Below are 27,171 nucleotides of genomic sequence, written 5' to 3' on the forward strand. Positions count from 1 at the left end.
TGCGACTGGCTACCTTCCTCCTGGCTTGAGAAGAGCTCCTAGCTGCATGGCTCCAGGGATTCCGGGGTGTCTCCATCCGGCCCACCACCATCACTCCCGTTTTCCTCCCCCACCTCCTCCTCCCTCCCCCACACCGGCTCTGAAGTGTCCATGGTGGTGCTCGGAGTGGAGGTGGGGTTAACCCCAAGTATTGCATCCAGCTCTTTGTAGAATTGGCAGGTCGTGGGCGGAGCACCCAAGCGGCCGTTTGTGTCGCGGGCTTTGCGGTAGGCACTCCGCAGCTCCTTCACTTTAATCCTGCACTGCAGGACGTCCCGGTCATGGCCCCTTTCCATCATGTCCTTTGATACCTCCCTGAAGGTATCGTAATTCCTACAGCTGGAGCGCAGCTGGGACTGTACAGTTTCCTCCCCCCAAACACTGATGAGGTCCAGCAACTCGCCATTGCTCCACGCTGGGGCTCGCTTGGTGCGTGGAGGCATGGTCACCTGGAAAGATTCACTTATAGCACTCCACACCACGCCGGGCTGAGCAAACAGGAAGGGGATTTTTAAAATTCCCGGGGAATGTAAAGGGTAGGTCACATGGTTGGTTACCTGAGGCCAGGGCAGTAGAGTTTGAACCGATGACCAGAGTGGCTAGAACAGGCATTGTGGGATACTGCTGAATAATTCTGGAGACCATTCATAGCGCATTGGGCGGCCAAACTGCCGCCGCAGCGCAATACTCACTATTCCTCTCAGAGAGGAGAAGTACATGCAGCGCTGCAACCACGGAGATACAGCGCTGCAAATGCCTTGCCAGTGTGGACAGGGAGTGAGTTACAGCGCTGGGGGAGCCTTTACAGCGCTGTAACTCGCAAGTGTAGGCAAGGCCTGAGAGTGAGGCTTCAAAAAGAAGGCTGGCAAACAAACAGTCTGATTCAAATGAAACTCCCAGACCCCTCCATAAGAAATTTTGGGTGAGGACATAGAGCCACTTTGTCCTTGTTTTAAAAAGTTGTATATGGAGAGTCAGTCATGAGAGCCTGGAGCACAGCAACTCTCCTAGCTGAGCTAACAGCTATTAAAAATGCAACTTGGGTTTCAAAGGAAGTCCCATCAATCCTGAAAGAACCTAGGAATGAATTGTATCCTTTACATAAGGGAAGAGTCTGTCCAAACCTTTCTGATAGTGATAGGGTCGGAGGACACAGGCTTGCCAGCTATACGAGGACAAAATGCAGTGAGGTGTTCCCTCAGTGAGCTAACTGACAGCCCCATCTGTTTTAGGTGAAGGAGGTCATCCAGGACAAACTGGATAGTAGCCTTGGAAGGAGACGTATTCTATTTTACAAAGTATGTATGTATATCTTCTTACGACTTAAACGAATGTACTGAACTGCCACAGAACAGGCAGATTCCAGAGACTCTAACCATTGAGCATCCAGGTGGTTAGATGCAGACTGATCAGGTTGGGATATGCAGCCTGGCCATAATTTTGTGATATTATGTTTGGATCCAAAGGAAGGGAAACTGGATCTTGAATGGAGAGGTTCAACAGTGCTAAACCCAGGGTTGTGAGTTCAATCCTTGAGGGGGCCATTTAGATTTTTACCCCAGATCCCTGTCTGGGGATTGGTCCTGGTTTGAGCAAGGGGTTGGACTAGATGACCTCCTGAGGTCCCTTCCAACCATGATATTCTATGATTCTATGAACAGATTTGAAAACCAATTTTGACGAGGCCAGGGAGGGAGAAGTCTGCAGGAGTGGTTTGCTGCCCTCAACCAAGAAGTCAAACAGTATACTTGGAAACTGATGGCTGTCCTGATGTAATAGATGTAGGACAGCAGTTCTCAAACTGTGGGTCGTGACCCCATTTTAATGGGGTCACCAGGGCTGTCTTAGACTTACTAGAGCCTGGGCCAAAGCCCAAGCTCCATCGCCTGGGGCTGAAGCTGAAGCCTGAGCTAGGTGGCGTGGCTCGGGTTACAGGCTTCGGCCCTCTTACCAGGGGGAGCGGGGCTCGGGCAGGTTCAGGCTTCAGTCCTCCTTCCAGGGGTCACGTAGTAATTTTTGTTGTCAGAAAGGGGTTGTGGTGCAATGAAGTTTGAGAACCTCTGCTGTAGGAGGTGGGGGCAGAGATCTCCTCCTTTTAAACTTATGACGTGTCTGAGGTGTCAGTCTGACTCATTGGTTAGTATGATGGATATTTCTGGTGGATCGGAGGCTTAAACTGATTCTTTTTATAGCAGGAGTATAAATGCCCAAAGATTTTAGGGTCACCTCATCCATTTTGTCCGAGAACAAACGTGGTGGCGGTTTGCCATTCTAAATTGTAAACTGGCTTTCACCCAAACAAATCAATTTTTTTAGGCTCTTTGTCCTTGGGAGTCAATTTTATTTGGCTTTGCCTCAATTTTTTGTTTATAACTGTCACCATTAAAGACACTTGGATAACATGCAAGTCAAAATATTCATGCCCCTGAGCTTGATACCTCCTCTCTGTTCTTTTGGCTGTGGGTGCTAAAGAAGAGGGAGTCTGTCAAAGGATTTTGGTGAGCCCCAAAGACACACTAGTAGGGGCATGAATGGTGGTCGTTTTGAACCAACGCACCCTGAATCCCCAGAGAATTCCCCAATCCTCTTCAAAGGCTCCTGGTAAATGTTGTGGTCATCAGTGACAGGAGATGATGACTCAAAGACAGTAGCCTCATCAGGGGGTGTATTAGTGTATCAGGCTGGTTTGTTAGTATAAGAACCTCTGAGGAAGGAAGAAGAATAGCTGTAGATAAATCCTTACATAGCTGATGGATACCAGAGGCAGTACCAAGCTGGGGTACAGCATCTTGTTAGTGAAGCTGGCCTATCGTTGGTATCAAGGATAGTCCCAGTTGGGAAACAGCGCTTAGAAGGTGGTCTAGCCTCACATTAGTATTGAGGATGGCAGGACTTTGGATGGCACAGGCAGGACAATCTCGTTGTCCAGTACCAACTGGAAGAGGACCTCAAATCTGGGGGATGTCCCCATAACTTCCAGAAGGGCCAATTTCCTACAATATCATTGAAAAACCTTATTGAATTAAGTTTATGTATCTTTGGGATCCATTGTAATAAATGCAAAATGTATGTATTATTGTGGGTTAGGATTGTATGTAACTTCTCTAGAAGAGAAAAGTGATCTGAGGCCTGGGAGTTCAGAGGACTATATGGAAAATGTGCCAGAAAAGAATAGATTTTTGGGACAATTAGGTGAAGTGGATTTCCTGGGGAATACCTAGAGAGAGGTTAATGCAAATCCCCCAGCTCTGGCTATGCTAAACCCCAGCCTTCTGAAGCTATGTCCTGAGGAGTAGGTCATTGTCTGCTGATTACGTGATCCCTGGAGACAAGATCAAAGGCCCAAGCTGCATGAAGAACAGCTGAACTGCCCAGTCTGAATTCTGGCTCTGAATCTGAGATAGTTGTGAACTTGCAACCATGGGGGAAACCCAGTTGTGGGTTTTCAAGGACTGACACCTACTACAGTTGGGGTGACCTCCGGTAAGCCTTTTAGCTCATGTGTATGTCTTTTATTGTTTTTAGTATGCTTTTTCTGTAATGCTTTCACCTTAAGAATAAATACGCTTGCTTAGAAAGAACTGTGTGATAATTTGCAACTGTTTGCAATTACACTCTTCCTAGCCTTCAAAGAGAAAGCAAAGCAGTGGCCTTTTAGGCAGTCTGTCCGGCTGCAGATATCACAGTGTTAATCCAGGGAGCTGGGCAACGTAGAATTCTCTGGCCAGGAGTGGGAGAGATATAGGTCTTTGTCCAAGAGGTAGTAGTTGGGAGCCGGAAACCTTTAAATAGATGTCCTTGGTGGGTTATGGAGGAGAGGAATAAAGGTGCTGTTATCCTGAAACTGTGAGAGAGTCATCCTGCATGATGCACAAGCAGCAAATGCAGTACTAACAAATGTAAGAGATCCCATGCCACCACATACGCCTTGGCCGTAGGTGGTACTGATAAAACAGCTGGGGGAACAAAACTCAAAGCCTCAGACAAAGCAGGAAATTGAGTCGTTTTTGATGGTATCCCTTGACTTGGCAGAACTGACAACTTGATACAGTTTATGGCAGAATGCAGTAAAGGGGATCACCTGGGTCACTGATTCCAACCTTGAAATTGATTTCTCCTTATGGGAGTCTGACAAGAATCTAGCCCTTGAAGGAGAAGAGACTGTGGCTGCACGAAGTGAAAACCCCAGATTTCTTATGGCTAGACAAAGCCAAATCACCAGACTTCTTCAGGTGCTTACCTAGCACTGGAAATGGGGAATGGTGTCTTCTATCCCACTCCCTTTGGCACAGAGAAGCTGCTAAGTCTGGCAACGCCCTCTTGGAGGGGGTTTAGACAGAATCTTCCCATATTGAGTAGCTGGGCACATAGTTGCCTCCATCAAAAGATCTCTAAAACAAACCGCTCTGCTGTTTTTGGTTCAGGGTTTAAAAACCTTGCAGATGGGGCACTTACCCTGAACAAGGCCGTCAGCCAGACACTTTAAGTAGCTGGAGTAAGGACTGCTGATTGACATCAACTTACTGTAGCCAGAACAGTGCTTGAAGCCTGGAGACTTTGGCATACCCGGATACAGAGCAAAACTCAATAAAAACAAAGAAAAGGGATGTAAATGGAAACAATTCTAACAAGACCTGTTTGCAAATTTAAATTTTTAGGAGAAAATTAAAGTTTATTTTTGTCAAAAATTTTCATTGACAGTTTTTGGATTTTTCCAAAATGCCAAAACTGAGGATTTTTTTTTGTTTTTTTTTCAATGAAATCTGAATATTTTTTTTGACAGAAACAGAATATTCCTCATGAAAGTTTAATTAAAATGGCATTTTGCATCAGAAAAAAAATAGCTGGTAAAAAATTTTCAGCCAGCTCTAGTTCTAAGTGCATTCCCAGTCACAGCTATTTTGAAGCTACTGCAGATTTCTATTCATTTAGCTATTTTCTCTTACCCCCTCCAAAAAACAACCTCTTCCAGAACACAAAGCCTGATTAGAGCCACAACTACATTTAGGAAGACTTCCTAAAATGTGCGTCTAGATTTGGTGTTTCTGATCATGTAGATGTGCACATGCATGCACACACACACAAAAAATGGTCTTTTGGGTAAGGCACTGGATTGGGATTCAGAACTGTTCTCTTCCTGATATACTAGACACTTCCCATGTGAATGTGACTATCTACAGTTGTACTATGCTAGAGTGTAGTTTTACAATCTGCCCTGAGTAAGGGGTAGTGCATAGTTGCACCAGCTCAGGAGCAGACCAGGAGTGACTCGGAATCACAATCTACTCTGCATGGGCCAGTACATGGGTGTGGAAGGAAGGCAGGGAGCTAAGGTTCACCTATGCCTGCTCATTCTTCAGTATAGAAAGAAGAACAGCAGCCCTGTGGCTCCTGCTTTCCCTCCAATGCTGCTACTTGTGATATGGGTAGCAAGTGCAGGGGGAATAAGATGGTTCCTTGGATCCCTGCATGAGCAAGCAGCAAGCAAAGGTCACTAGTATGTTAGTTCCTCTTGTGTATAACAAAGATAATACTCTTCCAACACAAGAGTTTTTGAGGATAAATTAATGAATGTTTGTGAGGTGTTCAGATACTCTGGTACCACGCCATACAACAGATAACTCTATAAAAATAAATTCACTGATCATTATCTTTCTAGAATTCATTTTTAGCTGCTGTCAGGAGGGAGCCTGGCATCCCAGTTCCTAACTTTCCATACAGAGAGAGGGAGAGAGATTCCCCCCCCAAAAAAAACAAACAACCCCCCATGCTTCTTTGGCAGATCTGAGATTGTAAAAGAGCTATCAGTCTCTCTCCCCTTATGATGTGGGAGGGAGAATTTAACAACAGGAAGCTACCTACAACAGCACAAGATATGTTGCTCTACTTCTGTGGAGAAAAGCAAATCCCTCCAAGTCAAATCATTTGCAAGAATGTGTCATGGAGTAAGAAGCACAAGAAACCCATCTGCAACACAGCCACACGAGACCCCCAGAGACAACTCCAATGCTGCCAGCACAACTGATTGAGGAGTCAGCCAAAGAGCCAAATGCTAGTGCCAGAAAAATAGTATTTCACAGCTTGCCATCTAAACCCCTGACTGCCAGCCAGGAAAATGAGAAATAGTACTATGTAATGGTGGCAGCACTTCAGTACTTGACTAAAACTTTATTAATAAACATTACATTTAAAATGGCGGATGAAGTAAGGTTTCAAGAGGACAAAAAGTGCTCTAACAATACTTGTCTGAGAAAACATTCCAAGTGAAAACATGTTTGAAAATTTATTTTGAAAAACTGTATGTATATGGAAAAAGACCATGTTAATCCATTTCATTGGGGAGTTTTAGTAATGCATAGACCATTTGGGACATGCTCTCTAATTTGTATGGATACATGTAACACTCAGTGCAGCCTAGTAGAACACAAGGGTGGGATTTTCAGAAGTGCTCAGCATTGGCCTAACCTTGCTTCTACTGCAGCCAATGGAAGAAGAATTAAGCCATTGCTGAAAGTTTTGGAGAATCTCATCCTAAATGTTCAAGAAACATTTCTGTAGGTTGGTCTGACATACCTGGTATATTTTTGACATCTCATTTATTGTCATGAGTATTCTATTATACTAAGCTTTTGATATAGTCTCCCACAGTATTCTTGCCAGCAAGTTAAAATAGTGTGGGCTGGATGAATGGACTATAAGGTGGATAGAAAGTTGGCTAGATCATCGGGCTCAATGGTTAGTGATCAATGGCTCCATGTCTAGTTGGCAGCCGGTATCAAGTGGAGTACCCCAAGGGTCGGTCCTGCGGCTGGTTTTATTCAATATCTTCATTAATGACCTGGAAGATGGCATGGATTGTACCCTCAGCGAGTCTGCAGATGACACTAAACTTGGAGGAGCGGTAGATAAACTGGAAGGTAAGGATAGGATACAGAGGGACCTAGACAAATTAGAGGATTGGGCCAAAAGAAATCTGATGAGGTTCAACAAGGACAAGTGCAGAGTCCTGCACTTAGGACGGAAGAATCCCATGCACTGCTACAGACTAGGGACCAAGTGGCTAGGCAGTAGTTCTGCAGGAAAGGACCTAGGGGTTACAGTGGACGATGGATACGAGTCAACAGTGTGCCCTTATTGCCAAGAAGGCTAACAGCATTTTGGGCTGTATAAGTAGGAGCATTGCCAGCAGATCAAGGGACGTGATCATTCCCCTCTATTCGGCATTGGTGAGGCCTCATCTGGAGCACTGTGTCCAATTTTGGGCCCCACACTACAAGAAGGATGTGGAAAAATTGAAAAGAGTCCAGTGGAGGGCAACAAAAATGATTAGGGGGCTGGAGCACATGACTTATGAGGAGAGGCTGAGGGAACTGGGATTATTTAGACTGCAGAAAAGAAGAATGAGGGGGGATTTGATAGCTGCTTTCAACTACCTGAAAGGGGGTTCCAAAGAGGATGGAGATACTGTTTTCAGTGGTACCAGATGACAGAACAAGGAGTAATGGTCTCAAGTTGCAGTGGGGGGAGGTTTAGGTTGGATATTAGGAAAAACTTTTTCACTAGGAGGGTGGTGAAGCACTGGAATGGGTTACCTAGGGAGGTGGTGGTGGAATCTCTTTCCTTAGAGGTTTTTACGGTCAGGCTTGACAAAGCCCTGGCTGGGATGATTTAGTTGGGGATTGGTCCTGCTTTGAGCAGGGGGTTGGACTTGATGACCTCCTGAGGTCCCTTCCAACCCTGATATGCTATGTTTCTATTAGAAGTTCTATAAAACATGTACATTGTCCAGCAACAATTAAAGTGTTATACATGGTGGTACGCAAGCTTGGTAGATATAGAAAGACAAGTTCTGTTTGGTTGCACTAAGACCAGAGAATTCACTGGTAATACTTTGGATGTAATTTTTCAAGGTTGCTGTAAAGAACTATGTTTTGAAGCACTTTTAGAGCTGACTAGAGCTTTTTGGGCTGCTATTGTTGAAACTTAAAGAAAAAATAAAACCCCAAATTGAAATAGATACCTAGGTATCAGGAGAAGGGTCATGGTTCCAGCAGCCCATTAAAGAGCACCAGGATACAATTCAAGTCACAACTGTGACAAGACAGCAAATGTGAGCAAATGTTCAGAGAACTTGTTGGCTACTGGAGTTTGAAAATCCAATTTACATACTAACTAATGCCGCTATTGGTATGTTTAGGAAGTTTTTGCCTCGCTGAGGTGCCAACATTAGGGAAATGATATTAGAGACTAACTTGAATATTAAAAGTAACTGAGGGTTTCTAACACTTACAGTTTTAATATTCAAATTATCTTGCACATATAATCATATAAGCAAATATAAAAATATGGAATTTTATTGCCCATCTAGAAGTAATTATAAAATGCTGTTTGTACCACCCCCCCTTCTATGTAAGGAAACGCATCACTGAGTGGACTGGTTTATTTTCTAACTGCCAACATCTGACATTCATAAATTATACTTGGTAAACTGAGAATAATTCTTTTCAATTTTGTGAATTTAAAAGCAGTCAGTGTGCATGTTTTTGGCCTGAGATGGAAAAAACTTAGACCATAATCCCTATTAACTAAATAAAAGACACAATGGTCACAGCCATTTAGTGAATATAACCTTAATTAGTTCTGTTCAACTCAAAGAATAACACTAGTGAACTACCCTCAAAATAAGTACAAATGTAGATTAACATGTTTAAGGCTTTGTGCGCTTTTCCACATCCATAAGTGGCACTGGAGAAAAGCCAAAATATGCAGACATGGGCCAAGAAAACGAGTGAGATGGGTGAGGGAAGAAATGGGTCCACTAAATGGTGCCCCTTTTCTGAGATCTTGTAGAAGCCCAGTATGGAAACTCCAGAGGGATTCAGACCCACCAGTGATGTTGTGAGATGGCTGGACTGGCTGCAGTGTGATCTCCTCTCTCCAAACCCAAGAAGAAAAATCATGCACAAGTTCCCCTTCTCTCTGCAACATGGCGACAAAGTTAGAGGAAGTCCTGCCTCAGGGCTCCTACAGGAGCCATGCTGTTATAGAGCTGCAGAAAGGCAAGAATTCAGTTGATAGAGCAGGATAGTGATCCACACAGATAGTTCTTTCCTCCAGCAGATCCCCAGAACTCCACAATTTTAATGAACTGAAACATAAGTCTCAACACTAATGTAAGCATAAAAAGGAAAGTCCATGTGTTGAAATGTGTGGGGTTTCCATTCCCTTATGTGGTAATATTCCACATAATAGATATAAATGGGATGCTACAAATAGGCATCATATCAGGGACGCTGCAGATTTATAAAAAAATTATAACCAACACAGACATTCCCATTCTATCATTCACCAACATGGTAATTATGTGGTAATTTAATAAAAAAAAAAAAAGATTAAAGAACAGATTCACTGTGGATTGATTAGTATTTAGAAATACACTATATATTCAGTGTACCTTCCACATAATTAAATGCGTGTAAATGTAGCATATCAATTAAGTTGTGTGCATAATTTTAACTGTGTGGCAATAGTGTTGTTAAGTGAAAAATTTAAACCTTATTACCTGTAATGTAAATGGCATAACACTCTGTATTGTGCAGAGTGAGAGAGTGTGTGTATGTATATATATATATATATATATATATACACATACACATACACATACACACACACATATATACCTTAGCTTTAAATGATAAGCATTCTATTCAGTGTTCCTGTTTTCTTTATACACCTCTACCTTGATATAACGCTGTCCTCGGGAGCCAAAAAAATCTTACCGCGTTATAGGTGAAACCGCGTTATATCGAACTTGCTTTGATCCACCGGAGTGCGCAGCCTCGCCCCCCCGGAGCACTGGTTTACCGCGTTATATCCAAATTCGTGTTATATTGGGTCGCGTTATATAGGGGTAGAGGTGTACTTAAGTTTATATTTATGGGGTGTGTGTGTGTGTGTGGTGTATAAAGAAAATAGGAACACTGAATAGAATGCTTATCATTTAAAGCTAAGGTACTATATCTAATGCAATATTATAGATGTGTTTTATTCATACCACTTACCCAGGCAAATTCACTTCCCAAACATTGCTGCAGATCTTTTACACAAAATGCCAGCATCACAAAATAGCAGATTTAAAAATAATAAATATATCACTGGACAATTAACAACTTTTGGAGGTTAGGGTTTAGGTAAACACACAACTACACAGAAAAATACAATATTGGTATAAATTAGCATTCCCTTTGTGCTCAAAATAGAAAACAAAGTGAAGTTTATACACCACTATATTCACAAACATTGCTCAACCCTTGTAAACTCTTCTGTTGCTCCACAATACAGTGGCATGCAATGTTATATTCACATCAGTGACCTCCAGATAGGAACTGTCAAGACTTATATTACTCAATGTCAATTTTTATTAGCTAGGTCTGCACAAATTGGTGCATCCCCCTAAAAATGCCATGTCAAAGCCTTGACAAAAAAATTCAGCTCAAACATAAATCATTTTTTCCAGTTTAAATGAACTTCCTTTTAATGTGATTAATTTACATTGGCAGCTGAAACACAAATACAGGTACATACCAAGACTAGGATAGAAAGTCAAAGTGTGTGGTACCTCATATTTGAGCTTTGTACAATATGAGTTTCTTGTATTGGTATACAATAAGAAACAACTGGAGATTTGGTCTAGAAAATTGTGCTCTGATGGTTAAAACAGGACAATTGCAGTCCTGAAACTTGGGTTCTATTTCTAATGGGAGCTTTGCCACAGATTTCAATGAGTATGGGATAAGGCATCTCTAAAGTAGGATAATGCTCATCCATCTTTTTATAAGTACAAGAGCCTCTGATGAAACTAACTATGTAAGTGCAAGGATATTATTCACAAGAAAAGCACATTAACCTTGGAGTGCACTGTTTTTGAATTAATGCAAAAAGCAGCAGCTGCAACATGAAAGACACAAGAATTTTAGGTCTGGGCTACTGATTTTAATTATTTTTAAGGCAGGTGCAGACTGTAATGCTATATGCCATCTACATGCTTCCCTATATCAGACAAAGTAAAATACACTAAGCACTTTTAAAATGAGGATGAAACATACGCAAAGACCATCTACAAAGATCAGATTAAATGCATAGCTTGTTTACACACAAGAACTTGTTGGTACAAACATTGGTCCAGATCCTGCCATTCGTTTGAGTAAGCATAAGGGTCCACCCATGTACCTTTTATGTAAACATAAAAATGAATGGTCTCTGCACAGGCACAAGGGTCTGCCTGTGCTGATTAGAATGCAGGTTTAGGGTCTCATTTATATTTAAAAGACATTTAAAGCTGAATATGAGATCAATATGTCAAGGTGCAATTAAGCATGCCAACAACATTTAATTGCTTTACTAAAGTAATTATATTAATAGTACATTATACATCACATACTAGGGGAATAACTAAGAGAATCATTACGATCGACTGTGGTAGAAGACAGACATGCATTAACAGGAACATTATACTACTTCCCATTTATTACACGCTGACCATGTTTACAACAGGACCAAATAATTAATTTGAATATTTAATCAGGCTATCAATTTTTAATTATCATATATGTATTGCATGGCATCAGATGTTTACTTAAAAAAAAAATCACCCAAACACTACAGTAACATCATGAAAAATGTTTTGTTTTTACTTAACAATGTGGGAAGAGAGCCTGCTATGCTGGATCAGCCCATCTAGCCTGATATTCAGCTTCTAACAGCAGCCAAAGCCTGTTGCTTCAAGAGAATGTGAAAATTATAAATTGCACTTATCTAATGTTGTACATGGAGAGAGAACTACTTCCTGATCCCCCCCAGATAATCAGTTTACATACTGAAATACAAGATTTTACTACCTATTTCATTGCTGTAAATTGCAAATGTATTATGATTTATTTAAAAGTTTAGAACGGTAGGTGCCTGATATAAGTTGAGAGTTACCTAGAGGTGAAATATCAGGGGCTGAAAATAAGCATCTAGGTTCTGGTTTAAACTGTAAACAAGATTTCTTCATGTCTTGTCTCCACCTGCCCACTTCCAAGTTAACTGAGGAGCCAAAGTCCTCATAACCAAAAACCCCATCCCATAACCCCTGTAAATGGCAGCACTGTTCCATCTTCACAACCACCTGAAGGTGGCCAAAGGATGCAAACACCACAGCTAGATGCCAGAATAGAAACACCCAGGGGAGACTACAATGGCCATTGAATCATCCTACCTACCCAGTTCATTCCTCAATCTCCCTGCAAGCACTTCCCAAACAAAATAAATCACACTGCCATTGATCTGTAACCTCACCCCCATCAAATCATCACTATCAAATACAAACTGCCCTCAATTTGAGATTCCAGAACAGGAACAGATTACTTTTAACATCTATATTTAAATTGAAGGGAAATTGACAGCTTTTGTCCTTCTAAGTTCAGGCCTTTATGGTGTGTCTATAGTGCATTAAAAGACCTGCAGCATGGCCGCAGCTGGCTCCCATCAGCTGTCTCAGGCTTGCGGGGCTCGGGCTGTGGGGCTATGAAATTGCAGTGTAGACATTTGGGCTTGGGCTGGAGCCCAGGCTCTAAGGCCTGAGCTTGATTTTTTTATTATTAGTATTATAAAGCAATAATATATTATAAATATAAACAAAGGGGAAGTTGACATGTAGACATTTGATACGGGAAGCTAAAGGTATCAAGGAACATGTCTATGGCTATTAGGGCAAAGGACAATAAGGATTTTTCTTAAATATTCCAAAACAAAACAAAACAAAAATAGCAGACTTATAGTATGGCAGTGTTAAGATTGTTAATAATGATGCACAAAAAGCATGTGTTTAATAAGTGTTTCTGTTCTTTAATTTGAAAGATGGATGTATATTCATATCTTACAGTGGTAAAGAAATAATTTCTATTCCAACAATAACTAAGGAGAGTGTTAAACAACATCTATGTTTAAACATTTTTAATTCTGGGAAACTAGATAACTTGCACCCCAAAATCTTAAATGTTGAACCAGTGAACCACTGATGTTAATTTTTTAATATATCTTGGAATATTGTTTCCAGTCCTCTGGAATTTCTCCAAGTCTAATGCATCAATATTTAAAATGGGCAAACAGAATGACCTGTGTAACTTTAGGTAGGATAGCTTGATAGTGATGTCGCAGAAAAAAAAAAAAAAAAATCAAGTGAACAGCTGATATGAGATGAAATCTATGAAGAATGGTAGCATAATTAATGCCAATCAGGGAGCTTTAATGAAAAATAGATCTTGTCAAACAAACTTAATATCTTTTTTGATTAGACTGTAATCTTGGTTGAAAAAACGGAAATGTGTTGACAAAATATACCTAGACTTCTGTAATACATTTGATTTGATACTGCACGATATTCTGATTAAAATTAGCACTATAGAAAGTCAGTGTAGCACATGAAATAGGTTAAAAACTGGTTAGTTGATGAATCTTCAAAAGTAAATGGAGAATCATCAACAAATGGTGGTGTTTCTAGTAATTCCAGTAGAATCTGTTACTGGCCCACTGCTGGTCAATATCTTTCTCAATAATCAAGAAAACAAAATAATTTCTGAAAAGGTTTATAGATCACAAAGATTGATGGAATGGTAAATAATAAAGACAGGTCAACACAACAGAGTAATATGGGTCACTTGGTACGCATGGCTCATTCAAACACCATGAATTTTAATATAGCCAAATACAAGGACACACATCTAGGAACAAATAACATAGATCAAACTGGCAGGATGTGGGAGTGGATCAATCTTGGAAAGCAGTGACACTAAAAAGAACTAAGGTGTTATGGTATATAATCAACTGAACAAGAGTTTGCAGTGTGATATAACAGCTGAGAGTGCAAATGTAATCATTGACTGTATAATAAGTAGGGAGGATGAAGAGGGTATTAAATATGTATTACCGCATTGGTAAGACCATTGTCTGATTACTTTGTCCAGTTCTGGTGTCCACCCTTCAAAAAAGGATGTGGAAAAACTGGAAGAAGTTCAGAAAGAGAGTTACAAGAATGATTCAAGGTCTGGAAAACTTATAGTGAGAGTCTTAAAACACTGTTTAGTTTAATGAAGAGAAGATTAAAACAGTTCACGTGGTCTGGATTCATAAACACCTAAAAGAGGAGAAGTTTTCTGATAGTAACAGATAAAAGCATAACAAGGGATTCTCCATCACTTGAAATCTAAGTCAAGATTGGAGACCTTTCTTAAAAAAAACATATGATCTAGCTCAAGCAGATGTTAGCTTCATGCAGAAATTAGTAGGTGAAATTCCATGGCCTGAGATATGCAGGTGGTCAGCCTGGACAATCATAATGGTCCCTTCTGTTCTTAACTATTAATAAGTACTTTTTCCTCATGCACAGAAACACAATAGGCACTGCAATGCTGCTTTTATTGCTAGTTATTGACCACATAGGGAGTACCAAGACAGCAGCAGGGAGAGCCATTGTAATGGAGTTGACATGGACATAAGTCACTTTCATCATTTAAAGTGGAGCAGGTGACTGCATTCCTTGACTGAACGAGATGTTAGCAGTGTAGTCAGTAACAGGATAAACAGAATTCTATGGCCTTGACTTGAGAGCTGTCAGACAAGCAAAGGAGGAACAGCTTTTAAATCAGTTACAAAGAGAAATACACTTTAAAATATGTGCTTTATTACTCATTTTGAATCTTAAATATTTTTATTTTTTGTTTTGTTAAATAAGCATTTCAGTTCACATTCAAATTTTGCAGCACACATGGCTGTCAGCATCCTGTACCAACCTCAGACTCGTGCAATGGTTAGGAATAACAGGGTAAGTCAAGGGCACTGTTCCAGACCTAATGTCTTGTTCCCTAGACATTGTGTCAGTTTGGGTCACAGGCTTACAACACAACTTCAGATAAAATATAACCCATTAACTTTTAAGGGAAGGGGGAAAACACATATTACACACACTCTGAACACAACAACCACCAAACATTTTCATCATTTTTAAATTCAGTTAAATTAACTGAATAAAATATTCAACTAAATTCACTTGTGTCACTATATCCAAAACAAGAGGGGTTTTAAAGATTTACAGAACTGGTGAATACTAGGTTCTTTATTTTCCATTGAACTAACAGACTCTCAAATGGCATTTAGACCAGTAATAAATCATATTCTATGTCAGCAGAAAGATCATTACAAGCTGAGAGTCCAAGTGAAAGAAGCGCTTTTCTGAAAATGCTTTAGTAGTTATTTCCTGTGTGAAAGACTAGCTGCTGGTTTTTGCATTCCTCAGGGTACAGTTCTTCTCAGAGGATGTTACTCTTCCACAGGAAGAGGAAGGAACCAGTTGTTATTGGATGTGTGGGTTGATAGCTGTCGGACATTTTCTACATGCCTCAGAATCAGCTGTGAGAACTTGGATAAACAGCTTAGATTCCCAGCCTAGGGGAAAAATTACTGACAGCTTACAAGTACAGTATCTCAGGAAGTTATGACACAGAAATAATACCTGGAACTTTTACACATCCAGTTCCCAGAAATGTGCTGATTTGCTAAAGGAACTACAAAAAAGAACAGACTGACTTGATAAACTTTCTTTAACCATTTCACTTAACACTGTGTTTTGCTGCCACATTAAAAAAAAACATTTATGACTTTTTTTTTGGCCAGCTCTAACATATCTACTAGAAAATAATCAGTTAATTTTACAACATGAAACAAAATATTAAGAATTTCATTATTAATCACGTTTATTATAGTATTGCCTAAGGGCCAACCAAGAATAGGGCCCCTTTGCCAACCCTGTCTTAAAGAGCGTACAATCTAAATAGATAAGACAGACACAGGGTGGGGAAAGGGGTATGACTAGAGGCGGATTTTGTGGGGCCCTGGGCCAGAGCAAGTGGGAGCCCCTCCCCACCCCTTCTGCCTGCAGTCCCCCCTGCCCCTCCCATATGTTCCTGTTGGAAAAATGGGGTTGGGGTGCGAGGGCTTGCCCCACCCCTACGCAGCACTCCTGATGGGGAGCAGAGTTGGGGCACGGGGGCTTCCCTGGCTCCCTGGTAGGAGTGCCGGGTGGGGTTGGGGGGCACCCATTTTTCTGGGCCCCCCCTTATTTGCCCAGGGCCCCAGGACATGGGCCCCATTGGCCCAGTGGCTAATCCACCACTGAGCATAACACACACACACAGAGTGAACAAGATGATGGTGGCAAACATGTCAGTTTCATGATTCTTTCCACCCTTTGGGTGGGATTACTTAGGAGGGGATTGGCTAAACGGAAACAAACGGAAAGGGAGAGGAGGAAGAGGGACAGGGGAGAAGAGGGTAAGAGGTGCAGGTGCCGAGTAAAGCTGTGTGTGTGGCAACAGCACTGTACATTCACACCTTGGCACAGGCTACATACTAGATCTCCACCTGGACAAGACCTGACTGTCCAGAGATCCTGGCTTTGGCTGCTACTCTTCTAATGGCTTAACTTTGGATAATGGGATTGCAGGGAATCCATTGCCAAGAGCGTGGGGTCAGACATAAGGCCTGCCTAGAGGCCCAAAGCCAGGGACAGTGCCTAAACTGTGCCCAGCCCCAGAACACTAGTGGTACATGGAATGCAGAGTTTGGATTCCCCAGCAGCAGTTTTGCAAGTGTCCAGACAAGGGAGCTTGACTACATCTGGTACAGTCCACTACTCTGCATCTGTACAGTGCCTAGCAAAATAGGGTCTTGATTGGCCCTTAAGCACTACTGTTATAAACATGATTAATGACTTCACATATTAACTAATACTGTAGCTGAACTAATGTAATTATTGGGCACAGGCTATATACTTAAAAATAGCACAGGAAATCTTCCTCTCCAACTATCTAGGATATTAAGTCAAGTTCAGTCTTCAATTCACTCAAAGCACTATTAATGAACACCCTGGCATGTATTATTACTTAATTATGCAGCAGTGCAACATACAGTCCCAATTCTTTCTTAGTATACTAGTAGTTATATGTCCTGTTAGAATACCATTATAAACAGTGCAAAGAAAGGCCATTAAGATCACATTCCTCCCTTATTACATATGTATTACTTCTCTCTTGTGTATAGCTAATTTTTAGATCCATTATCAATTGCACTAGCATGCCTCTTAAAGTCAGGTACACTGCACATGTCAAGTAATTGTGATGTGACTGCATTCCAGAACAAGAGAATCAAAACCTGTGACAATTTGGGGATTCTATGTACAACTTATGAATTCTGATTGATGAAATTATTAAATTGTTGTATCATTAAATATCTCACTGCATGTGCAGTCAGCCATGGGGCTGTATTATGTATTTCCAAGACCAGGGACAAAGGACAGTTGTTAAAGCTAATGACTGTACTCCAGTTGAGAAACTAGCTCAACCAAGTTTGTCTGCAGAGGGGTTAGGATTTGGAGCAGTAGAATTTTCCCAGCAGCAGAACAAAGGAACCAAGAGTTAGTGGTAAGACTTATAAACTCAAGAGAAAGAAAGAGAGGGGCATACTATCCTGCGAGGAGGGCACAGGGAGTGCAGGGGCTGTTTAACTCTGGAACGCGGCAAGGTAAAAGGAAGCTGAGTTGGAGGAGGAGGAGAGACTCCATGATTTGGAGGAGAAGGTTTCAGAACTCCTCAGAGAACTCTGACATAAGCAAAGGAAATGCTCCAGAATGATGAGGAAACTGAGGCAGGAAAGTGTGTGTAGGGTTTTTATTATATTTTTCTGGATCTGTAGGTCTTCTGTGCTATCTGAGTAAAAACAGTAAGTGTGCTCAGAAACCTTTGCAAGGCCTATCTATGTGTCTGTTTGCTTCACCTATCACATGCTCCAGAAGACTTAAACCATAAACCTAGAGTGACTACACAGTTGGAGCTGAGGGAATGAGTGTCCTTAAGTTACTGGGGAGGCTGGGTGGGTCAGCACTGGTCCTGGGGCCTAGAGCAGCTGGGCTGCAGGATCCCATTTTCTTGAAGGAGTAACAGAGAGAGCTTGTGCCCAGGAAATGTGCGAGAGAGGCCAAAGAGAGAAAGACAGTATTGTAGCCTATACTAACCAAGGGAAATTTAAGAGCACGCTAATTTAGTGTATTGTACAGGTCAGGCCGGGGAGGAGGAGGATGAACAGTCTGGATCCCTGTTCAAAACCGTAGAGAGAGGAACAGAAGGGTCCCTTCTTCCTTCACTTTTTCTTAGAGGAAATTTTCTTTGTCCTCCTCTGTTCCATGTAATTCTGATGCTGCATTAAGCCAAGGAAGAAAGATGGTGCCCCAGGCAGAGGTATCAATGGCAGCTTCTTCCAGTAAGGTAGGGAAAGAGCTGGGGAAGACTGCCTGTACATTGGGAGGAGAAAATGGTGCAAAAATCTTGCTGCCATATTGGCTACTACTTGCCTACGTGGCATAACTGACAATTCATCTATACTGGTAGTAGTCACATCCCAGAATGGAATTTCAGTTGTGTGTAAAAAAAAAACTGCTAGAGTTCTGGATAGACACCTTTCTTAGGTGGGGTTGTGGGAGAAGAAGGGGAGTCTATGTTAATATCTGTGAAAATAAATAAAACAAAATCTTTTCTGCTTTTAGCATCGAGAAATCCAGATACCTACTACTAAAGGGGCATGGTCTAGTTAGCAATATTTCATCTTTCTGAATAATAATTTCTGAGCATTAACTTTGTTCCTAACCCCTTTTTTAAAATGTTACGCTGTCTCCAAAAAAAATGTTTGATCACTTAATTTTTTTTGAAAATCTTCTAATTAATCTACTCCTCACCAAGCAAAAAGGAACAATGCTTATCCCCCCTTAAAATATTTAGCACACAGTCTTAGTTGTAGAGTCGATATTGTGTACGAACAAAAAAAAATACATCTTGCATTTGATAAGTATCAGTGGAGGAGAGGGCAGCAAATGTGTATTACAGGCAGCATTGCTAGTTCAGACTTCACACTGCTCTGCTTCCTTCAAATCCTGTTTACATGAGCAAGGTCAACAGATGGAACACTAGAGAGCCTTCACAGTGATTTCCTGCTGCTGTCAGAACAGCTAGCGAGACATCAACTTACCCTCGGGTTTATCATGGGACCTGAGGTTAACTGTGCATTGGTTTGCACATTTAACTGAAAAAAATACACCCTCAACATATAAGCAAAAACCAAAGGATGGGGCAGAAAGAAACAGTCCTACAGGGAAAAAAAAGTCCTTTCCAACTTTTACTTTTTGGTAACTCAGGAACACAAAGACAATACTAAGATGGCTGTAATACATTTAGGGGTGGGTGGGAGGGAGAAGGCAAGTAGTGTTTTGAATGGAAGAGAGAAAGCCACCTTTATAACAAAAAAACTAAATAGTCTGAGATTCTCACACGTTAAAGAACTGTAATCTGTGATTCTACATCTTGCCAATGAAGAATGTTGTTATCCTAAAGATCAATGTGTTTTTAAATGAGCTACGTTTACTATTCATTATAAATTTAGCGGATTAATTACAAATTACTGGCATTATTTGAGGGGGACAATAGGTGAATTACTTTTTTCCACATTGATTTTGAAGATAGTACAACATTTAGTTTTTAAACTTTTACATCTTTATAATTTGTGTTCTTTCCAAACCTCTGTTTACATAAGTAGTTAGGAAGTGGCTCTGAACTGGTTTTGCAATGTTGTCTAGTAACTAGGATACCCCAGTGTCACAACATTTACTGAAATATTTTCTCTGTCTTCACAAGTGACCTCTCTCTTCCTGAATATATTTTGTCCATATAATATTTCAGTGGTCCCAAAAATGTTTCTGGCACGCCCTCTCCCCACCTGTAATGGGACTTGTCTGGGCCTCCCATCCCCCAGGAACTGTGGTTGGGATCTGGGGTTGGGAGCAGAGCCGCAGTTGGGGCCGGGAGCAGGCCTGCGGTTGGGGCCAGGAGCGCAGAAGCTGGGGCCGGAGCTGCAGCTGGGTGTGGGGCAAGGTGGTGCTCCCTCCCCTCCCTGCCCCCTGTGGAGGCTAACCTGGGCCCCACCGTGTCCCCCTGAATGTTCCTTCGTGCCCCCCCCCCCCAGTTTGTAGTATTTATTGGCTACAACAGGACTGCAGGGGGGAAATATTCAGAACTGGCAGTCTCTTCTTGCTAACAATGGGGCAAATGCCAGCTATTCTATTATTCTTGTATGAACAACAACAAAAAACCAAACAAACAAGGAAAAGCTGACACACAGCCACATCTAGGGATTGCTTTCTTTCCTAATTTTACTGAAACAGACAACAGAACTAACAATCAATAGTCCATAGTGCCCAAGAACTATTTCAACATATAATTCAATAACTCCCAAAGCTTTCATAATTATAATAAGGCTGCAAGATACTCCATAATTAAGGTTATTGAGACTTTTCTCATTAAAAGGCAAATTCTGTCCCTTAATCTAAAATACACAAAAAAAGTCACATCATTCTCAAAGATGGTAGGATAGATCTTGGTTCAAGGTAGAATTTTTCCACCAAGTATAAAGTGAATTAAAATACCCTAAAAAGATAGTTATTCAAAATTTTAAAAATTAACATTTTTTGACTCTTTGTAGCAATACCTGCCCCCCAAATAGGTAGAAAGGTAGGTGGAAGGTTGGGGCCCTATGAGTTTCCTATGGTTTACAGGGCCCCTATACAAGGGTCCTAAGGGAAGGTATACAGAAGGCCCTCAAAGCGACAAAGGATTAGGCTCGCTGTGGGAAGGTTTAGTGAGAACTCCCCCAAATAATCTCCTAAAATTTGTAAGAATTTTGGGGAAAGAAGCCTTCTGTAGCTTTCCAAGGGAGGGAGCATTTTGTTTCATTTTTCTTTAAGAGATGGAGTGGGTGTCCCAGAAACAGCAAGGAGGTGGGGTGAGATTAGGAATGATGGCACAAGAGGGACGAATGGGTGACAGGGAGACGGTGGGTGATGGAGGGAAGGTGGGGCAAATGTCATCATACGTGAGGGGGAAGAGGAGGGTGTAGATGTGGGATCTGGATTTGTGCTGGTGGGGAAAGGAGAAGGTGGGGACTGTAGGAGGTAAGGGGAACAATTATGTTGAAATGCAGCCAGAGGGAGGAAAGAAAGGGGACAGCACAGATACTATGATGCAGAAGGGTGTGGTGAGAGCCATGGCTGAGTGATAGATGGACAAGCTAACCCATCTAGCTAACCCATTTAGTACATTATTGGCAGAGTCATATAGGTGAGTTTTGTAGTTATATCTCTTATAATAAGGATGACAAAAGGCTATAAAGCGAAAGGGATGCTGTCAGTAATCAAGGGGATGCTACCAGGGATGTATCAACGCTTCATTTTATTATTCAACTCCACAAGATGCATTCTGGACACAAACGTTTCATAAAGCAGTCATAGGTCAGGTAATCAAATGAATGAGATTAACTTGATAAAATTATGTGATTTGGGGCTTTATAATATCTCTCTTTGTTATCTATACATGTACACTTGAGTCCTGCAATCAGTGGTAAGATTCAGATGCAATACACTTCAAAAAATTATTGAACAGCCAGAAAATTCTGTCTGTTGAGTGGCCATACTGGGTCAGACCAATGGTCCATCTAGCCCAGTATCCTGTCTTCCAACAGGGGCCAATGCCAGATGCCCCAGAGGGAACGAACAGAACAGGCAATCACTGAGTGATCCATTCCCTGTCATTCACTCCCAGCTTCTGGCACTCAGAGGCTTAGGACTCCCAGAGCATGGGGTTGCATCCCTGATCATCTTGGCTAATAGTCATTGATGGACCTATCCTCCATGAACTTATCAAACTCCTTTTTGAACCCTGTTATACTTTTGGCCTTCACAACATCTTGTTAATGAGTTCCACAGGTTGACTGTGAATTGTGTGACGTACTTCCTTTTGTTTGTTTTAAATCTGCTGCCTATTAATTTCATTGGGTGACCCCTGGTTCTTAGGTTATGTGAAGAGATAAATAACACTTCCCTATTCACTTTCTCCACACCATTCATGATTTTATAGACCAGTGGTTCCTGAGGTTATTACATGAGGGATCGTGAGCTATCAGCCTCCACCCCAAACCCCGCTTTGCCTCCAGCATTTATAATGGTGTTAAATATATAAAAAGAAAGTGTTTTTAATTTATAAGGAGGGTCGCACTCAGAGGCTTGCTGTGTGAAAGGGGTCACCAGTGCAAAAGTCTGAGAACCCCATTATAGACCTCCATCGTGCCCCCCCTCTGCAGTCATCTCTTTTCGAAGCGGAACAGTCCCAGTCTTTTTAATCTCTCTTCATATGGAAGCTGTTCCATACCCATAATCATTTTTGTTGCCCTTCTCTGCTGTACCTTCTCCAATACTAATATTCACTTATTTATTTAGATGGGGCGACCAGAACTCTACACAGTATTCAAGTTGTGGGCATACCAGGGATTTATATAGTGGTATTATGATATTTACTCTATTATCTATCCCTTTCCTAATGGTTCCTAACATTTTGTTAGCTTTTTTGACTGCCGCTGTACATTGAGCAGATGTTTTCAGAGAAGTATCCCTAATGAGTCCAAGATCTTTTTCTTGGGTGATAACTGCTAATTTAGACCCCATCATTTTATATGTATAGTTGAGATTATGTTTTTCCATGTGCTCTATTTCGGATTTATTGATATTGTTGTCCAGTCACCCAGTTTTGTGAGAGCCCTTTGTAACTCTTCACAGTCTGTTTTAGACTTAACTATCTTGAGTAATCTGTATCACCTTCAGATTTTGCCACCTCACTGTTTACCCCTTTTTCCAGATCATTTATGAATGCGTTGAACAGTACTGGTCGCAATACAAATTTCTGGGGGACACAGCTATTTGCCTCTCTCCATTCTGAAAACTGACCATTTACCCCCACCCTTTGTTTCCTATCTTTTAACCAGTTATTGATCCATGAAAGGAAAGGTCCCTCTTATCCCATGACTGCTTACTTTGCTTAAGAGCCTTTAGCGAAGGACCTACTGAAAGGCTTTCTGAAAGTCCAAGTACACCATATCCACTAGATCACCCTTGTCCATATGTTTGGTGAGACATCATTTCCCTTTACTAAAGCCAAGTTGACTAGTGTCCAAAATATTGTGCTCTTTTATGAGTCTGGTAATCCTGTTTTTTTACTATATTTTCAACGAATTTGCATGTTACTGAAGTTAGGCTTACAAGCCTGTAACTGCCAGGATCACCTATGGAACCTTTTAAAAAAAATTGGATGATAGCTAATGTGCTGCCAGTCATCTGGTACACAAACAGATTTAAATGATAGATTACATAACACAGTTAGTAGTTCTACAATTTCATATTTGAATTTCTTCAAAACTCTTGGGTAAATACATCTAGCCCTGGTGAGTTATTACTGTTTAATTTAACAAGTTGTTCCAAAAACTCTTCTACCGATACCTCAATCTGGGACAGTTCCTCAGATCTGTCACCTAAAAAGAAAGGCTTAGGTGTGGGAATTTTCCTCACATCCTTCACAATGAAAACAGATGCAAAGAATTAATTTAGCTTCTTCACAATGGCCTTGTCTTCCTTGAGTGTTCCTTTACCAACTCTATCATCCAGTAGTCCCACTGACTGTTTGGCAGGCTTCCTACTTCTGATGTGCTTAATTTTTTTTGCTGTTTCACTCTTGTGACTGTAACTTTTAATTTTCACTTAAATAGCTTCCTCGTTTTTGTATAGTTAATCTTTCTGAAGTTAAATGCTACTCTTTTTTTGGTATTTTCTCTCCCACTACTTACAAGAGTTATAAAATAAATACCCAGTAAAGTGAGTGCATTATTTTGACCCCAGCTAGGTTAAAGAGCTACATTTTCTTGGTGACACTGAAAACACAACAGCAAAATTGCTAAGGAGATCAAAGCATCTGAATTACAACAGCCAAATGTTATGTGAGGATTTCAGTTTGGCTGGGGAGGAAAGAGGGTTAAACAGCACTAGAACCTCTACACAGCATTTCATTCAAGGATCTCAAAGCACTTTTAAAACATTAAATAACTCTTACCACACACCTGTATGTAGGTGTTACTACCACCATTTTATAGATGGGACAGAGAGATCAAGTGACATTCATGGTCACACAAAATCTGAGGGAAAACAGGGAGCAAAACACACATCTGTTGCACAGTCCGGTGTTTTAACCATAAAATCATCCATCCACTCTAGCCAGATGAAACCTACTTATGGTGATTACCATTGCCTTAGAAAGCACACTCTTTACAAATCCTGTCATCTAATAATTAAATTCAGTGGAACAATTTCAGAGCTAATAATTCAGGGGGAGGGAGAGGGAGGGAGGAAACATTCTCATCCTAGAAAAGGATTTCTCATTTTAACCTAACTCTAGAACAGTACATCCTTTATTATCCAACACCGAGTGTGCATTTTTCTCCTCCTACGAAAGCACCATTTAAATATTGCCTTTCTTTCCTCCCACACACCACTGAAAGTGAACACTAAAAGGAACTAATCCTATCATTCCTTCTTAGAATGATGTGCGCTAGCTGATACCATAAAAGGAGAAAAATCAAATCATATCATTATTGGCACTCTTTATCAATAAGAAGACTGTTCTTTGTTTTCCAGTACATGTCTATTTGTCTGCAACTTAAGTTAGCAAAATCAAATATTTCATAAATTAAATATTTACACAGAAACAATATTATGTGATTTTTTCAACAGCTAATTATGAGCTGCTCTTCAGTACAATAAAAGATTAAATCTCTTAAGCAAAGTGAAAACTTCACTCTTGCACCATCTTCTGGTTAACACTGAATTGTGGAAGGAAATTTGAACATGGCGGCTAAGAAGTTACGACTCTTAATAGTAAAACTATTTATTGGACTCTGACTACATTTTATCAATTTAGAGAAGTCCATATTGCCACTAACCTATTAATTTAAACTATGCTTTGTCCTTCCGAACATGTCCCCCCAGGAAACTTACCGGAGAACTGAAATACATGGAGGAACTAATATCTACGACAGGTGGGTCAAGCGTTTGTGTATCTGTCACATCGAAGCTAGGATCTATCTGTCAAAAACAAATTTTGCTGTTAGTATTTCTATATCAACAGAAAATGGAAACAAGACTGAGCCCACAAAGACCATATGTTAAATGAGGGCATGCCTATCAACACAGCTACAGGTAAGGGTAATATATTCATAAAAGAAACTACTTTCTTTGAAGCCTTTCCTGTTATCATAATCATAATGTATTGGTAACCACACACATTAAAGAAACCAATTATATTAATGCAGGTCATATCAAATAGGTCTACAGTCCATACTTTTGTTATAAACCTCAAACACCCCCAAAAAATAAATTGACTCAAAGGTTCTTATCTTATTCTTAGCACAGGAATTACGAATCAAGAAGTTAAATTTTAGGATAGAATATGAAAATGTAGGAGTGGAAATAGCAACTATAAAATTGATTTAATCAGGGCAGTTAACACTGATGTTACCCAAAATTTAAGCCAGCTGCTGATCTCCAATAGAATCACTAATGACTTTTGAAGAAATGCATTCCAGGAAGCTTTTTTCCAAGCTTCCAAATGTGGCTTCTATATATTTTCTCATGTGATCTGAAGCCCAAACTAAAAGGGCAGTATGTAATTTTTGCAGTCTATTCTTCTGAAGATTCCTTGTAAAATTTCTGCTATGATTTCATCTTTTTCCACTCTGGAAATATGATTGCACATAGCTAGATTAGGAGTACAATTTTCAAAAGCATCCAAGTGATTTAGGAGCCTAAGCCCTACTTTCAAAAGAACTCTAATTCTCATTTGCAAATCATGTTTGTTTTTTAGGTTATGAGGCAACAGTGGTTTCTGTGGTAGGTCAAGCGTCTGAATAGAAGTCACGGTGTCTGAAAAAAATGCAAAAACTGATTCGTGGTGAGCTACTATATGAAAGTGATTGACTATGAAGATCTGCATTCTGCCTGAAATGCATTACATAGCTACACAACACAAAAATATCAGAAGTTTGTGCTGTCAGGATACTAAATTATTTGACATTGTTTGGTTCTATAAGTTTGAACAGAAGTTAGAAGTGCTTATTTGTACCTTTTGTCATGGTTCTGAAAATTTTTATCTAAAATGGGAGAGCTAAGAGAAATATTAATATAAATGTAATATAAAAACCTCATGAAAACATAGAAGGAAAATCCTTCTTACACCTATCATAAGATTTTATGACTGCCAATTACCATAGTATCGGAGCATCTTGCATGTAAAGTACACATAATAGTTTATTGTGGACTTTAGAGTGATTTTGTTTTTGAGTAAAAACTCTAGTTGGGGGAGATTTGTCACAGGCTGGCTGGCCCCTTAAGGGGCGTTGGACGCAGCCTTGCCTGTGACAGATGAGCTACTGTCCCAGCCGACCTGACTGGATAGGAATCAGATGGCCCTGTTTAATTATTAGACCCAGTTAGGATGGGAGCATGGGATGCCTGTGAAGAGCTGAGAGAGTTCAGTCTGGAGAGAGAAGCTGCAAAAGGGCAAATGGCACCTCTGGCAGGCCTTGGAGAAGGATAACTCCCAGGCAGACAGCCTGGAAGAGGATGAGGGAAGACTCCCACAGCGGAAAAGCCCCGAGAGTCGAGCTCTACAGCGGATGAGGAAACAACTGAAAGCTGAGCCCAGATGGTGCAGAACCCTTTTCTCTATGTTGTCCTATATTGTCTAAGTTTGTTACCAGCACTAGGTGGTGCTGAGAGAGTTACTGTCTGGGAGAGTTTCTGGGTGAAAGGGGCAAATGAGTTGAGTGTCATCAGCATACTGTTGACAGCTGAGTACATTGCATCTCACTGTCTTTTGCATTGATTTCATGTAGATATTGAAGAGAGGAGATAATATGGATCTCCATGTGCAGATTTGCTCTTTTGGAGAGAAAGAGCAATTACCCATCATGACACAGAGCTCTGTTGGAGAGGAACAACTGGAGCCACTGAATGCTGAGCCCTGTACTCCTGCTATGTCATGTAGGTCATATATTATTCCAAAATATGCTGAAGACTTTGATGCATAAGGGGTAAGTTTCCAATGGCTCATGAGTGTCAAA

General features: G+C 40.8%; 1 protein-coding gene across 10 annotated transcripts in view; it reads right to left on the reverse strand.

Moving 5' to 3' along the window:
* Positions 1 to 27,171, reverse strand: part of POC1B (POC1 centriolar protein B) — a 142,226-nt gene that overhangs the window by 70,009 nt on the left and 45,046 nt on the right. For 9 of the 10 annotated variants that reach the window (XM_034772546.1, XM_034772504.1, XM_034772496.1 and 6 more), the window contains one exon: positions 25,049 to 25,135. In XM_034772546.1, the coding sequence (XP_034628437.1) occupies positions 25,049 to 25,135 (87 nt within the window). Of the gene's footprint in view, positions 1 to 10,075; positions 14,689 to 25,048; positions 25,136 to 27,171 lie in introns of those variants that run through there. The other variant, XM_034772550.1, reaches the window with a different exon arrangement.

Source organism: Trachemys scripta, chromosome 1 (genome assembly GCF_013100865.1).
Source record: "Trachemys scripta elegans isolate TJP31775 chromosome 1, CAS_Tse_1.0, whole genome shotgun sequence".
NCBI classification, from domain to species: Eukaryota; Metazoa; Chordata; order Testudines; family Emydidae; genus Trachemys; species Trachemys scripta.